The following is a 15,452-nucleotide window of genomic DNA, read 5'->3' on the forward strand; positions in this document are numbered from 1 at the left end:
CTCACCCTACTTTTCCAAGCTATATTGTTTCCCACTACTCTCTTAAATATTCTGTGCTCCAGCCAGACTTTCTTTTCCCACTTCTGTACCTTTGTCCATGCTGTTGTAAAGACCTTGGCCTAAAGGGCCCAAGGTCTCCCAGTACATTCTGGGTCACCTCCAGTCATCCTGATGAGTATCTGGTCACTGGATTCAGATGGCTCTGGAGGAGAAGTGAGGCTGGTGACCTGCACAGCTCTCCCTCACTCAAAACAAAGTCATGTGCAAGTCATGTCATCATTTCTCTGATGGCGTGGTCTTCTTTGGCAATGAAGGACAAACACACATATGTTTCCACCAAAGATGCCTTCCTCTTTCTATCAGTTTATATCCTACCCATCCTTCAAAGTTCTGCTCTAAAGTCACCTCTTTCATGAAACTTTCCTCGATTGCCCCAGTTATAAATGATCTCACCCTCCTTGACATTCAGCTGATACTTTGTACCATCTTGGGCACTCTTCATGCCCTGATTTACACTGTAATTCATTGTTGGCCCTTAGGCACGTCACAACATCTTCAGGCCTCCATTTCTATCTATAAAAAAATGTCCCAACAGAGAGAGAAGTTGATTCCTAGGGGGGCAGTCTGTAGAGAGAAGGCACCGTTGACATGAAACCTTGTTAAGTCTGTTTCCTCCTCTTGGAATCAATGTTGGATTTTTTTGTTTTTTGGTTTTTTCCTCTGTAGATGACAGCTTACGGTGCCTTCCTTCACAAGGGCTCCTTCTTACGCAATTACTTCAACATCCTGGACCTGGTAGTTGTGGCTGTGTCCCTCATCTCCATGGGCATTGAGTGAGTGATGACTTGGGACCATGTCAGGGGAAGGAAACTTCATGAGAACAACAACACCCACCCCCAGACTAGAAAGTTTCTGAAACTCCTGGTGCCTTTCCCATAGACCAGGGCTCATGAACTTCACACAATAACAATGGCTCATACTTTATAAAGTACTTAAAAGTTTATAAAACATCTTCCCCCAAACAGCCCTGAGAGGTTGGTGTAGAAGTTGTAGTTCCCACATTTAAGGCATTTAAAGGTTTGCAAAGCACTTAAGATATATTTCCACATTAGATCCTCATAGCAACTCTGTAAGATAGGTATTATTATTATTTCCATTTTATAGATAAAGAAACTAAGTCTTAAAGAAGTTAGGTTAACTCATTCAGGATCACATAGCTAGTGAACATCTGAAGCAGGATTTTAATCCAGATCTTCCTGATTCCAAGTTCAGGAGTAAGTGGTTTAACTATTATTTTCAACTATCAGAGAGGCAGCATGCTGCAATGGAAAGAGGCCTACATGTGGAATCAAAAGACCAGAGTTCAAATTCTAACTCTGACAATCTCTATGACCTTGACTAAATTGTTTTTGTATCTCAGTATCCTCACCTGTAAAATGACAGGGTTGGCCAAGTTGAGTTCTAAATTCTCTTCCAGCTCTAAATCTGTGGTCCTAAGTTCCCATTTAGACACCTAGGAGATTGGATAAAAGTTAAGTAATTTGCCCAAAGTCACACTTGAAACAAGTGTCAGAACTAGAGCTTGAACCCAGGTTGTGAGATTCTAAGATCGCTATTTTTCCACTATATTACACTGTAATAGAAAGCCTTTACCTGCTCCTGAACAAGGACGATGGCTCAGGCAAAGCCATTACAAAGATGCAGTCCCTGGGGGTTTGTCCCAGGATTCTGAAATTTGGAGGGTGCTGACAAACCAGAGTGATCACAGCCTGAAAGAAACAACATGTGGGTAGTATTTAAAGGAGAGGAGGGAAGTGACTTAGGGGGAGGGGACTCAGGAGAGAAAAAAGTATTTTTGGTGGAAAGATGGTTTATTTGAAGGCTTAAAAGGAAGAGGCCAGTATGTGGCAGGGAACAATGATGAGCGTTACCCACCAGGAACAGAGTTATAGCAAGGGTCTCCTTCCCACTCCTCACCTCACCCTATATTCCCTCCTCCACCCCTCAGATCCAGTACCATCTCTGTGGTGAAGATCCTCAGGGTGCTGAGAGTGCTGCGACCCCTCCGAGCCATCAACAGGGCCAAAGGGTTGAAGGTGAGAGCCAAGTGAGCCCTGGACCCACTTCCCCCAGGAGAGGAGGGAACACAGAGGTAGCTGGGAATGGTGACCTAGCACCCAAACAGCCCACACCAAAGCGTAAATTAGTACATTGATTCACCAGCCTGGCTGAGTCATTGCATCCATTCTGGGTTCTTGGGTCATCCACTCACAGTGGACCTTGGAAGTATCTACTGTCAGTCCCTCTCCCTCCAGCCAGGGGACTCCCCTCTCTTGTCCCTCACCTATATTCTTGGGACTCCCTCAACCCCTGGTGGCTGTGAGGCTGGTCCTCCCTGATCTATTCTCCATTACTCAGCACGTGGTTCAGTGTGTGTTTGTGGCCATCCGGACCATTGGCAACATCGTTTTGGTGACCACCCTCCTGCAATTCATGTTTGCCTGTATTGGAGTGCAGCTCTTCAAGGTAAGAGGCCCCCATTCCAACCACATACCATCATTTGCTTACCCATTTTCTAACTGATGGACACCCTCTTAGTTTCCTTTTTTTGGTATCACAAAAAAAGAGTTGCTATAAATGTTTTTGTACATTTGGGTCTACTTGTTACAAGGATTTATTTTTTCAGGAGGGTGGGAGTAGGAGGGAGATAAAATACTTATTCATTGGAAAAAATTTTTAAGAGGTGCCCCTCTGTGCTTCAACTCCTAAATGCAGGGCAATTAGCCTTTCTTTGTTAAGGATGCCCATCAGATTTGGGGAATATGCAACAGCACAGTCTCTGAGGATAGTGGGGCATTTGTCCCCCCCCCCCTCCAGAAATGGCACTGTTTTCCCTTTCCTAGAGGGAGAAGGAACTGTAAGACTTGAGTCCCTGGATGTTTGACTCTGGGGCTGAGCCTCACAGGGTGCACCCAGAACCATGACTGCACTTGAAGTCACAGAATGTGGGTTCAAATCCTTCCTCTGTCATTTATTACCTGTACTTTTGGGGCAAAGTCATTTTACTTCTCTGGGGCTCAGTCTCCTCACTTGTAGAATGTGCAGGAAGTAAGTTCGGCCTTCAAGGCCTTTGATATACCTTTAAGACTTCACATGGATCATTGATAGTGTGTTACTTACCTTCTCACTGTAAGGGGGAAAGTGGTGCTAGAAATAAGAAGAAAATTTGGAACTCTAAATATTTTTTTAAAAAAGAGAATGTTAAAAATAAGTAAAATAAATGATGTGCCTTTGAGTTCTAGCAATCCTATTAGGTGTAAGTGCTGCCCCTAATGGTACTAACAGTGTTTATCACCTTACATTATATCATATTATGTTATGGTATGATATGTCATACTGTTTTTATATTTATTATATTATATTTACCATATATTGCATTTCATTACAGTATAACATAGCATTTAACATCATTATTATTATTAACAAGAACTATGTTATTGTTAAGCTATGATTACTATGGTCAAGTCTATCCTGTCCTGCCTTCCTGTCAGAAGGTTAGGGTTTTCACCTCCTTGAAGGTGACAAGGACAAGGAGACTTCCCTAATACCAGAGCCAATAATTCTGCACTCTCACTCTATCATGACATCCTTCTGGTCCCATTTTTTAATTGTTTCCATGACAACATATTCTCTCTCTCTCTGTCTCTCTCTGTCTCTCTCTGTCTCTCTCTGTCTCTCTCTGTCTCTCTCTCTCTGTCTCTCTCTGTCTCTCTCTCTCTCTCTCTCTGTCTCTCTCTCTGTTTCTGGCTTCACTCTCTGTCTCTCTCTGTCTGTCTTTCTGTCTCTGTCTCTCTGTTTCCGTCTCTCCCTCTCTCTGTCTTCCTGTCTCTGTCTGTCTCTCTTCTCCCCCACCCCATTCTTTTTCCTCTCTCCCTGCCTCACCTCAGGGGAAGTTCTACAGCTGCAATGACTTGTCTAAGATGACTGAAGCTGAGTGCAAGTAAGTTGCCTCCCCCCAGCTTCTGAAGGACCCTCCCCACCTGGATATGATCAAGTGAAGGTTCCCCAACTCTCCACCTGGGGCTGCCCAGGAGGTGACTCCAAAGTCAGCGAGGAGGATGCTGGCCTAGTGGATGATGGAGATAGTGATAGTGTCTTAAAACCTGGAGGTCTGGGGAAATTGGGAAGAAATGAGAGGCAGTGTGGTACTGGGAGAAGAAATCAGAGACTTTAATTCTGATTGTTTCTTATGTGTGACCTTAGACAATTCACTTAATTTCCCCGGCCACAGTTTCTTCATCTAGAAAATAGGAGCATTAGACTAGATGGCCTCTGAGGTCCCTTTAGCCTTGAATCTATGATCCTGTAATCTTATAACAGTATATAGGAGACAGCCCAACCCCTCACCCAGGCAACCACCTCAACTCTTCTGCTTACTGTTTAGCCCTGGTCACCTAGTCAAACTAGATCATCTCTAAGGTTCTTTCTGATTCTATGTCCTATGAGTGTGATCTCGTAGAAACCCCCCCACCATGACTTACTCCCCTGATTGAGATATGGGATCTACATCTTCTTCCTCATCATTCTCTTTGCTGTTGTTTCCCCAATGGTTAACCCTCTCCCCTCTCTCTCAGAGCCCTCCCTTATGATAAAGAAATACCGCCAATAGGGATGTCATCAGAAGATCATGTCCTTGGGGGATTTCTGTGAGCTCTACACCCTCCTGCTACTTTCTGGAGATGGGGGGCATGGTCTGAGGTTCTCTGGGGTAGAGGGAGGCCCCCAAAGAGGACTTTCCAGGAGGGAAGAAGGCAGCTAAGCCACTCAAGGGACTGGGCTTCTCTCTATTCAGGGGCTATTACTATGTGTACAAAGATGGGGACCCTAACCAGATGCAAGTATACCCCCGGGAGTGGCTGCACAATGACTTCAACTTTGACAACGTGCTATCCGCCATGTTGGCACTCTTCACTGTCTCTACCTTCGAGGGATGGCCCCAGTGAGTGTGGAGACTGGGAAAGTGGGGGAGGATACAAAACAAGGAGGGTACTTGGATGGCTAGAATGTCCACCCCTACATGCACACATGTTGCACCCAGCAGTGTGTATGTGTGTGCCAACACTGAGAACATGTTTAATACTTAGAGATTATAAGTAAATCAGGGCATTGCTAGAGGACCTCCTTCCCGAAGAAAGTTGGTAAAATACCTGGGATACCTAACCACTAAGTAGAGTGCCCAGGGATTCATGGGTAAAATAGTAGCTTACTCCTGTCAATCATATGCCACTGGAAGCATTAATTGCTATAGGCCACAAAAGGCAGCATGGAGCTGAGAAGGGACACTGTGCAAACCTTGGAATAAGAAGGATATCCCTGTGCCCACTGCTATTTAATACAAAAGAGGCAGCAGTCCTCTAGGGTTGGAGCCAGAAAGACCTGGGTTCTAATTCCACCTCTAACACTTGCTAGATGTGAGGCCATAGGTAAATCACATTACCTCTCCAAGTTTCTGGTTCCTCATCTATATAATGGAGGTCATCTTACCTTGTAGTAACCACCTCCCAAGGTAGTGGGGATGCTCAATGAGTTAACAGATGTGAAGGTCTTGGAAGCTCTATGTATATGTTTGGGTATCATTATTTTTGTAAATGTCAATCCCATCACATCATTCCCATGCTCAAAAACCTCCCATGGCTCCTTCGTGCCTATGGAAGTACCATCACGGCTCCTGTCTTTGTAGCACTCTACTGTTCCTTAAAGTTTTCCCTACAATAACCCTGTGATTTTTTTGGACATGGCCAGTATGAAAATGTATCTTGTTTGAATATACATATTTGTTAGAAAGTTTTCTCCCCCTTAAAAAAAAAGGAAGATAGAAGAGAGAGAACCTACGTGATGCAGTGAATAGAGCCCTGGGCCTAGAGTCTGGAAGTCTAAGTTCAAATCTGGTTTCAGACACTTACTAGCTGTATGACCCTGGGCAAGTCACTTAGCCTCTGTTTGCCTTAGTTTCTTCAACTATAAAATGAGATCATAACAGCATCTACCTCCCAAGGTTTTTGTGAAGATCAAATGAGATATCTGTAAAAGCATTTAATAGAGTACCTGGCACATGCTAGGTAATTAGTAAATGCTTATTCCCTTTCCCCTAAATTTAAATTTTGAAACTTTTTCATTTAAAAGAAATGTAAACATTAAAATAAATTCATAGATAATGTGAATATTATTCTTACTATTAAGTCCAAAATCAATCTAGCATTCAAGGCTCTTCTCAACCTTGTCTTAGCTTTCCCTATTCCCGTGCTTCCCTTAATCCTTCCATAGGCTTCTCTACAAAGCTATTGATACACATACTGAGGACATGGGCCCCATCTACAACAATCGTGTGGAGATGGCCATCTTCTTCATCATCTACATCATCCTCATCGCCTTCTTCATGATGAACATCTTTGTGGGCTTTATCATAGTCACCTTCCAGGAGCAGGGTGAGACCGAATACAAGAATTGTGAGCTCGACAAGAACCAGGTACCCTCGATGCCCATAAAGGTGGAATCAGGGAAAGGGAGGGAGGATTCTCATTACCCAAAACCCCAAAGGGAGGATAGGGTGGGTAACTCTTAGCTTGGGGGTAGCACCTTAGTGCCCAGCACTCCACCTGAAGTATTCACTGAGATGTCTGGTTGGAAAACCTGGGGTGGAACACCATGAATGGCCTGAGATAGAGTGGGAGGTGGATAGAGAGCTCATCAGTTGGGTGAGAGCCAAGAGAACCAATGGGATGAGACTACCATGGAAGGCTTCCCCCTCAAGAGCCTCACCAGGATGGTACAACTTCCCCTGAGCAGACTGGACACCTTCACTAGGCCACAGTTGATTTGCAGATTCCCCCACAAGCAGCTGCCTATCCCCCACCACCCTTTGGGGGATTTCCTGCCTCCTCCTTAATTCTGATGCCCCTGGATATGGTGTATCACAGCGCCAGTGTGTGCAATATGCCCTGAAAGCCCGCCCACTGAGATGCTACATCCCCAAGAATCCCTATCAGTACAAGATGTGGTACATCGTCACCTCCTCCTACTTTGAGTACCTGATGTTCGCTCTCATCATGCTCAACACCATCTGCCTAGGCATGCAGGTAAGAGGCTCCTTAGGCCAGCTGACCAGCTCTAAGAGAGGGGCTAGATCACTGGGCAGGGCAGAGGGGAGGTCAAGATTCCAGAGTCAAAGAAGGCCCACAAGAGAGAGTTGGCATTTCAGTAACACTTCAATTAGGAATGAATTTGGTATTCACACAAAGCAGGTGTATCTCTAAGGATTCCAAAGTTAGGTACTTCATTATCACGCTCATTTTAAAGCTTTGGTTAATCATCTCATTGCTTAAATAATCCTACAACTGTTTGAGGACCTCAGAGGTCATTTAGCCCAATCCTTTACCTCTTTGACATCTCTAACAACTGATTGACAATCAAATGCTATACTGGTCACTGTACCAATAGAATTACCTGGACTGAGTCATTCATTACCTGTAGGGGTTCATAGGACCCAGCTGACATGTTGCTAATATATCTGTTATTATACACTTAAAAATATTATAGCAAGAATAAGAGGATGCTAAAGTAGTCACACCCTTTATGGGAGATGGGGGAAAGAAGTTCTCTAAGCCTTAAGGAACAAAGACTGCTACTCTTTAAGAGCAAAGAGACAAAGGAAATTCATGAGAATATAGGCAGTCTGGGTCCAGATATGTTGGGGCAAAAATCTATGATAGGATCATAGATTTAGAATTGGAGGGAACCTTAAATGCTATCTAGTCCAACTCTTTCATTTTACTGATGAGGAAACTAAGGCCCAAAAATGTTAAAGGAGTGTTCCTAGGTCACCCTGGTGATAAAAGGAAGGGTTGGAATTTGAACCCAAATCCACTGACTTAAAATCCAACATGCTTTCCACTGTACCATGGTTAATCTAAGTTAATCTTGCTTTGGGGTAATTTTCAGCATTGTTCTAAAGAAAGAAGAGAGAATAAGCCTGTTAGGTTTATGGCTGAATGGCGGGGGCGGGGGAGTGTAAGGAAAAAGAATGAGAAAATATGATTCCTTTTATTTTCACAACACCCTTGGATAATGGGGAGACAAGATCATTGTCTTTTATATAGATGGGGAAATAGCAGCATACTAAATGTCCCAGTAGCCAGGCAGTGATGGTGCTGGTCCTAGGATGCAGATATCTCAACTCCCAGCTCATTTGCCTTTGCAGCTAGATAGGGATAGGACACAGAACTCTACTGAGGAAGAGGGCTACCCCCTCATCCCTATCCCAGTTATCCACAGAGTAATTATAAAAACAAAGTCTAGCCCTCTGGTCCACTCGCCCATTGACTGCAGAGCTAAAGAAAAAAAGACATAAGGGCTGAACGACATAGCCTCTCCTTTCTTTCTCCTTTCTACTCCCCTTGTGTTATATTTCCATAGGGTTCTATATTTGAGGGGTGTTGGCATAAAAGTAGGAAGACTATAAATGTTTCTTAAAGTCACTTGTATTCTCTGAACTCGGGAAGGGTAGGAGGAGGAAGGAGGAAGGACTTGGAAGGAGGTGGGTATGGGGATATTCTGATTCAGAAGGCTCACACTCCAGAGATGTTTGGAAACAGGCTCAAGGCCACCATTTTGCCTTGTTCTCCCTTCTCAATCCACCTCCCCACCTTTCCACTTCCACAGCATTACAACCAATCGGAGGAAATGAACCACATTTCAGATATCCTCAACGTGGCCTTCACAATCATCTTTACCTTGGAGATGGTCCTGAAGCTCATGGCCTTCAAGGCCAAGGTGAGTGTTGGAGGTGGCATTCATGGTCACAAAGTAAGGCAGGCAGCAGGGTTTGAAAGGAGAAGGGATCCCTCTCAACATGGAGAAAAGGACTTTAGCCTATAGGAACCTAGAGTCATAGATATAGAGCTGGGAGAGACCTTAGAGGTCATGAATCCAAAAGATAAGGAAAGTGAATATCAGTGAGTTTCTGGGATTTGCTCAGGATCATGTAGCTGTAAATGTCCTAGGTGGGATTTAAACCTAAATATTCCTGGATCCAGGCCTAATGCTCCACTTACTACATCACACTACTCCCTTCTCTTGGAGTTTGCATTCACCTATATCCTCTTTCATCCTCCTCCTTCTTGATGCCACCAACCAACAAACAGGAAGCAGATGTCCCTCATTCACCCCTCTTCTCTCCTCCCAACTCCCTACCCCATCACTCTTTTCTCACCTCCAGGTCTTGGAGGTCAAGAAGTCACTCAAAGGGACTCATAGCCATTAGTGACAGAGGAAATGAAGTATTCTTTCTGTTTGCCTCTTCTCCTTCTGCATGACTGGGTCCAAGATCTCTTAGCTCCCCTTGTATTCTAACCCTCCACCTACTTACTGCTTTGGGCTTAGAGGAGAGAGAAGACACAAAAAGAGTAAGATAGCCATACTGGGAATTCACGTTCATAGAGTATTATATGGTTGACAAAGAGCTTCCTCCCACAACAACATTGTGGAGGGGAGTGGGGCAATATGAGTATAGTAATTCCCATTTTGCAGATCAGGTAACTGAGACTCAGAGAGTTAAATGGCTTACCTATGCTGCCACAGACAGTAAAAGCTGGAGCCAAGATTCTGACCCAGGTCTCCAGGCTCCAAATCCAGCATCTTTCCTACTACAGATGTGAGGGGGGCGTTCTGGAGAACCTGATTTAAAATTGGATGATAGAGGTGAAACCACTAGAGAAAGACCTGGCTCCCTTAGGGTCTGGACCCTTGATGATTCTGCCTAGCATCAGCAGGCAATCTCTGTGGCCTGCACTGGCCACCAAGGATGCCCTCCTCCCAGGCTGCTTTTCCCTTCTCTTGCTCTCTGCTCCCTCTCTCTTTTCTTCCCTTTACTCCTCCATTTCCCTCCCTTTTTCAGGGCTACTTCGGGGACCCCTGGAATGTGTTTGACTTCCTGATTGTCATCGGCAGCATCATCGACGTCATCCTTAGCGAGATCGATGTGAGTTTCAGGAGATCGTAGGTACCCAAAAGGAGGGTAAGGGTCTCAGAAGTGCAGATTCATTCGTTGCTTCAGCAGATATTTAGTGGGCAGCTACTATGTCAAGGATGCTGTGTTGTTAACTGCAATGAAGATTTTTATTTAATGTGAAAGACAAGTCCCCTCTTCAAGGACTTTACAGTCCTGTAGGGGAGATAAGACATGTTCTCAAAGAAATAAGGCTTAAAACTGCACTAAGACTTTTAGGACACCCTGTATAATACAAGATAGGATGTGACAAATCCCAAAAGAATATTATGGAGCAAAAACTAAATTCTGTGTAACAAAAATATCCAAGAAGTTCCACCCTAAACAAAATGAACCTCCCTCCCTTCATTATAGAAGTAGAGGGCTCTGGAAACAATATCACATACACTGTCAGACTTGGCTAAATGTGTTGTTATGTTTGTTGAAGTACTTTTCTTTCTTTTATCAATTCTTTGTTAAAAGGGATGTATTTTCCCAGTCCTCAGATACTAATAGTATCATGGACCTAGAGCTGGAAAGGAAGTCAGAGGCTGTCTGATCTAACCTCCTCATTTTACAGATGAGGAAATAGAAACCTGGGAAAATTAAATGATTCACCCAAGGTATGCAAGCAGTCCACATCAGTGATGGGATTTGAACCCAGGCCCTGTGACTCTAAGAACTATTGTCCTTTCCACTCTATCAGGCTGTTTTTCCCTCTTAAAAGGGGTCCTCAGAGGGTTAAGAACAAATTGTCAGATCCCCTCAGTTTACATTTAAGAAGGGTTTGGGGCAGACTGCACTTACTTATAGCCTCTGTGATAAGGAAAGTAAAGTCAGAAAGGTTTATGATCTATAAGGCAGATACGAGGAGGGAGGATATTCCTGGCACTGGGGACAGCCAAGGCAAAGGCAAAGGGAAGCAATAGAGAGAAGACCAGTCTGACTATGGAGTGCAGGAAGGGGAGTGGCATATAAAGAAGCTGGAAAGTAGGTTGGGGATAGGTCATGAAGGGGTTTAAAAGGCAAACAGGGAATTTTACATTTTATCTTAGAGTATACTCAGAAGGGGAGTGATGTGACCAGATCTGGGCTTGAGGAAGCCACACTTTGGCAGCCTCTGTGTAAAATAGATTAGAGTAGGGGGGAGGGGGGAAAGAGATCAAATAATAACACCAGTGTTTAGGGGATAGGAAGGGGAAGAAGAATAAATAAAGAAATCTGAGGTGTAGCCAGAGATAGGAAGAGAACCCAGATAGTACAGAACCACAGGGCAATTGTTGTTACTGTTGTTTTTAATGAGGGTTTTAAAGGGAAAAGGGCATAGTTCACAACATCAGTGTTACAGAGAGACCAGGGGAGATGAGAACTGACAGATTCTTGGATTTGGCAAACAAGAGATCCTAGGTGTAGAAGTTTCAATAGGGATGGTAACAAATTTCAACGGTTTATGGAGGAAGTAGATAATGAAATAGAAGTAAGATTAAAGATCTATCACGGATGGGAAACCTGGGGCCTCGAGGCCAGATGTGGCCCTCTGGGTCCTCAAGTGTGGCCCTTTGACTGGATCCAAACTAAGCCACATGTGGTCTCGAGGCCAGAGGTTCACCACCCCTGGAAGATGTTTGCTGGTGAGAATGAGACAGGATGCCATTTAGGCAAAGAAGCAGGCTTGAGAAAACATTTTTCAGAAGTGGGGAAACCTGAGCCTGTCTATAGACAAAGGAAAGAACCAGAGCAAGAAATTGGGATGCAGGTGAGATAAGGGGTAACTTATGGGAACTCAGAGGCAGCTAGGGGGGCCGGGAGTCAAGAAGACTTGAGTTCAGATCTGGTCTCAGACACTTACTAGCTTTGTGATCCATGGGCAGGGGGCCTAATTTCTGTTTACCTCAGTTTCCTCAACTGTAAAATGGGGATCATAAGAGTACCTACTTTCCATAATTATTGTGAGGATCAAATGAAATTATATATTTTTTTTAAGTGTTTAGCACAGTGCCTGGCAAAGGAAAGCTACTACATAAATGATTCCTTCCTTCTTCATGGAAGTCTCAGCATAGGTTATGAGGTAAACTCCTTTGCAGAGACTGAACTCCACAGCTGTAAAACATTACTTATGAGGTCAGGTTTTTGATTTTTTTTTCAATGTGTGGATCCATTTTGCTGGATTTTTTTCCCTCTTTAAAAAAAAAATCTTTATTATGAAGGTTGGCTTGAAGAACAGGAAGGAATATAGGATATATATAGGAATATAGGAGAAAACTTAGGTGATATTAACACAAGTAATAATAATCATTTTTCCTCAATATATTTTAATTGATTTTGTTAAATATTTCCCAATGACGTAAAAAACTTTTAACATTCATTTTTTAAAGTTTTGAGTTCCCAATTCTCTCCCTCCTATCCCTTAAGAAAGTAAGTATGTTATAAAATAATCATCTGTTTTTTAAGAGTACGAATTGGAGAGTTGGCCTTTGAAAGGAAAAAAGGCACTTCCTCTGATTTGGGAGATAAGGTGAAAACTGGACAAAGATACAGGGAAATTTTGAAATGGTGATGTGATAACAGAGAGGCTCTGAGGCAGAGAAAAGGGAAGTTGAGGGACATCATGTTAGATAACCCGGTTGTCTGTGGAACAGGAGGTCAGATCTTCTGCCAAGAGTGAAGAAGTTAGAAGTAGACTTAGAAGAGTGAGGAGAACAAGATAGATTGGTCTGGAACTGCCATGGAAAATTCAGCCAATCAGAGTTGAAGAAATAGATTTTCAAGCAACACTGAGAACCCAACTGAGGAGAGCAAAGATAAATTTTTTAGCTGACCTAATAGTTTCATGACAACCACTAGCAATGCATTTCAGTCTAGGAGAGGAACCAAAGGCAGTTCTGGTGGTGATGTAGGCATACCAGAAGGTCAAAGGAATTCTAGGGAGCAGGTGAGAATATCATTGAAGTGACTGACCAAGGCAGGCTGATAAGGAAATGCTAAAGAGGATTAATGAACCAAAAAGGAAAGAATCAGGGAACTAGAGGTGATATTGGGGGAGAACATCAGCTTGGGTAAAGAAAGAAGAGTAGATGTGGTAAAGTCCACGGGAGCGTGGCAGCAGGGAACAAGGAGATTAGATAGGAGAGGATCACCTCTGGGTAGGGTTGAGAGGATTCTTGGTGGGATTGTAGCAGGGTATGTCTAGTATGGCTTAGAAGTCAGGAAAGAGAGGTGAGTGCTTTAAAAATTTACAAATAGGGATTCCCTCTGAGCTTATCACTGCCCAGTTGAAAGTTCTTTTAACTAACTGACTCCATGACATAGAGATCTTGACCACTGAGGTTGGGAGGCCCATTACTGGAGCTGGGTGAGAACAGAGCTACAATTAGGATGGGGCAACCAGCACTTTTCCTCAGAGTGTTGAAATGCATAGGGTGCTAACAGAACTTGCAATCCTGAGGGAAAAAACCCACTTCCTTCCCTCAGGGGAGCTCCTGCTTGACCTAGCCCTGGTCACTGCAGCTTCTCCCAATCCTCCTAGCACAGCCTCCAAATATCCTGAGGTCTCTATCATTGGCCCAACTTGACTGAAATGAGGGTGGGATTCATGTTGCTTGCCCTGGGCACAAAAATTATTAGTTATAATTGTGTGAGAGAAAGTATATCGACTAAGAAGTTTTGCCACAGACTGGTCTTGGGTCATGAAGATAACTAGGAACAAGGTCAAACAGGTGAGGGACTGATGAGTGGTGGGAGACAGGGAGGGGCCTTCTAGGGTCTTGGCTGCTGGGTCATCCCAGGCTGGGGCTCCAGTTTGACTAAGCATGTGTAGATCAGACCCTGACAGACAGAGCTGCATATTGAATCCCCCAAGGAGAGGGGCTGCTGGAGGGGATAAGAAAGTTTGGACTCTGGGCAGGATGTATACAGGATATAAAGATCGCAAATTGAGGCTTTTTTTGTATCTTCTCTAGAGAGCAGTGGGACTTTTTTTTTTCTTGAGAGGGGGGAGGTGTTTGTGTGTGTGTGAATTTTCTACACGTGGGATTTATATATACAGCTTCCGGGGAAATAGAATTCCAGAGTAATCCCCTAGCTTGACTATTCACAGACCTCCTGGAGAGGAACAGGGTCTGAATAAAATCTCAAAGTGCTTCTTGGTTCCTCAACATCTACAGTCATGGCTTGATTTTTTTTGTAATCATCAAAGAAGAATTGGCTTAGAGATTCTGAAAGTTATTGATTTTGTTTTTGAAATATGGCTTTTTTTTTTTTTTTTAGCAACAGCAGATTTCTCCTCCTAACAATGTTTTCTTAGGCTCATGTGAAAATTCATTTATATTCCTTAGAGGCAACCCAGTCATGTACTATGTGGCAAAAGGAAACCATACTGGTCTGGAGTAATAATAGCTAACTTTACATAACACTTTAAAGTTAGGAAGTGCTTTACAGATGTAATCTCACTTTATCTTCACAACAATCCTGAGAAATGGGTCCTATTATCCCCATTTTACAGATGAGGAAACTGAGGCCAGGAAATTGGCAGGCCCAGGGTCATAAGGCTAGTTAGTGTCTGAGGCCATATTTGAGCTCAAGTCTTCCTGCCTCCAGGTCCAGCGCTCTGTCCACTGCACCAATAACCATAATAGCCACAATAGTAATACTTCGGTACTTCCAAGGATATGTGATTTCACTTATCTGGATCCATGTTCAAATGAAAAAGCAGGCTTCCTCTGCAGCGCCCATAGTAGGAGGGTGATATGCACCCAAGCATCCTCATATCCGGTAAAGAATTCAAATTGAGTATAAACAGACCTTGGGGACAGTAGAAGGACCCAACTCTGCGGCTACCTGGTTCCTGTCCTTCAAACTCTGCTCCTCCTCTCCCCTCAATGCCATTTAGGAACAGGTTTGGAACCATGTGACCGTACTGGTTTAGAACCCAAACTGAGCTGGTTGTACCCCCACTTGTATCTTTCTTACCCCCTTGCAAGTCCTGGGTCTTTCCCTCATCTCTCCCTTCTTCCCTACTATGTCCCATCTCTCTGATCTTCTCCCTTCCCCTCATTTCTTCTCTCCACAGACTTTCCTGGCTTCCAGCGGGGGACTGTACTGCCTGGGAGGAGGCTGTGCCAACACTGTAATTCCTGACTGCATGAGCCTGCCCCTGGCCCTGCATGGCAGCTTCTACCCTGTCCCTCCCCCTCCTGCTCTTCATGGGTCTTGCTGAGTGCAGTGGATGTGGGTGGGTCCTGAAACCCAACAGGCAGCCAGGCAGGCAAGGAAGGTGGTGGTGGTCATTGTGGTGGTAAAAACATGCCTGGCCTTTTTCTCAGTGTAGTTTTAAGAACTCAGCACGATAACCCTCACTGGAGAAGCCCTTCCCACCCACTACCCCTCCCCCCAATTTTATAGGGAGAGAAAC

General features: G+C 44.0%; 1 protein-coding gene across 1 annotated transcript in view; it reads left to right on the forward strand.

Moving 5' to 3' along the window:
• The window catches only part of CACNA1S (calcium voltage-gated channel subunit alpha1 S), a 102,322-nt gene that overhangs the window by 67,559 nt on the left and 19,311 nt on the right, over positions 1 to 15,452 (forward strand). The window contains exons 20-29 of the mRNA XM_072648237.1: positions 727 to 833; positions 2,009 to 2,096; positions 2,419 to 2,526; positions 3,948 to 4,000; positions 4,853 to 4,999; positions 6,325 to 6,526; positions 6,978 to 7,136; positions 8,719 to 8,829; positions 9,953 to 10,036; positions 15,111 to 15,167. Of these exons, the coding sequence (XP_072504338.1) occupies positions 727 to 833; positions 2,009 to 2,096; positions 2,419 to 2,526; positions 3,948 to 4,000; positions 4,853 to 4,999; positions 6,325 to 6,526; positions 6,978 to 7,136; positions 8,719 to 8,829; positions 9,953 to 10,036; positions 15,111 to 15,167 (1,116 nt within the window). The remainder of the gene's footprint in view (positions 1 to 726; positions 834 to 2,008; positions 2,097 to 2,418; positions 2,527 to 3,947; positions 4,001 to 4,852; positions 5,000 to 6,324; positions 6,527 to 6,977; positions 7,137 to 8,718; positions 8,830 to 9,952; positions 10,037 to 15,110; positions 15,168 to 15,452) is intronic.

Source organism: Notamacropus eugenii, chromosome 2 (genome assembly GCF_028372415.1).
Source record: "Notamacropus eugenii isolate mMacEug1 chromosome 2, mMacEug1.pri_v2, whole genome shotgun sequence".
Classification (NCBI taxonomy): domain Eukaryota; kingdom Metazoa; phylum Chordata; class Mammalia; order Diprotodontia; family Macropodidae; genus Notamacropus; species Notamacropus eugenii.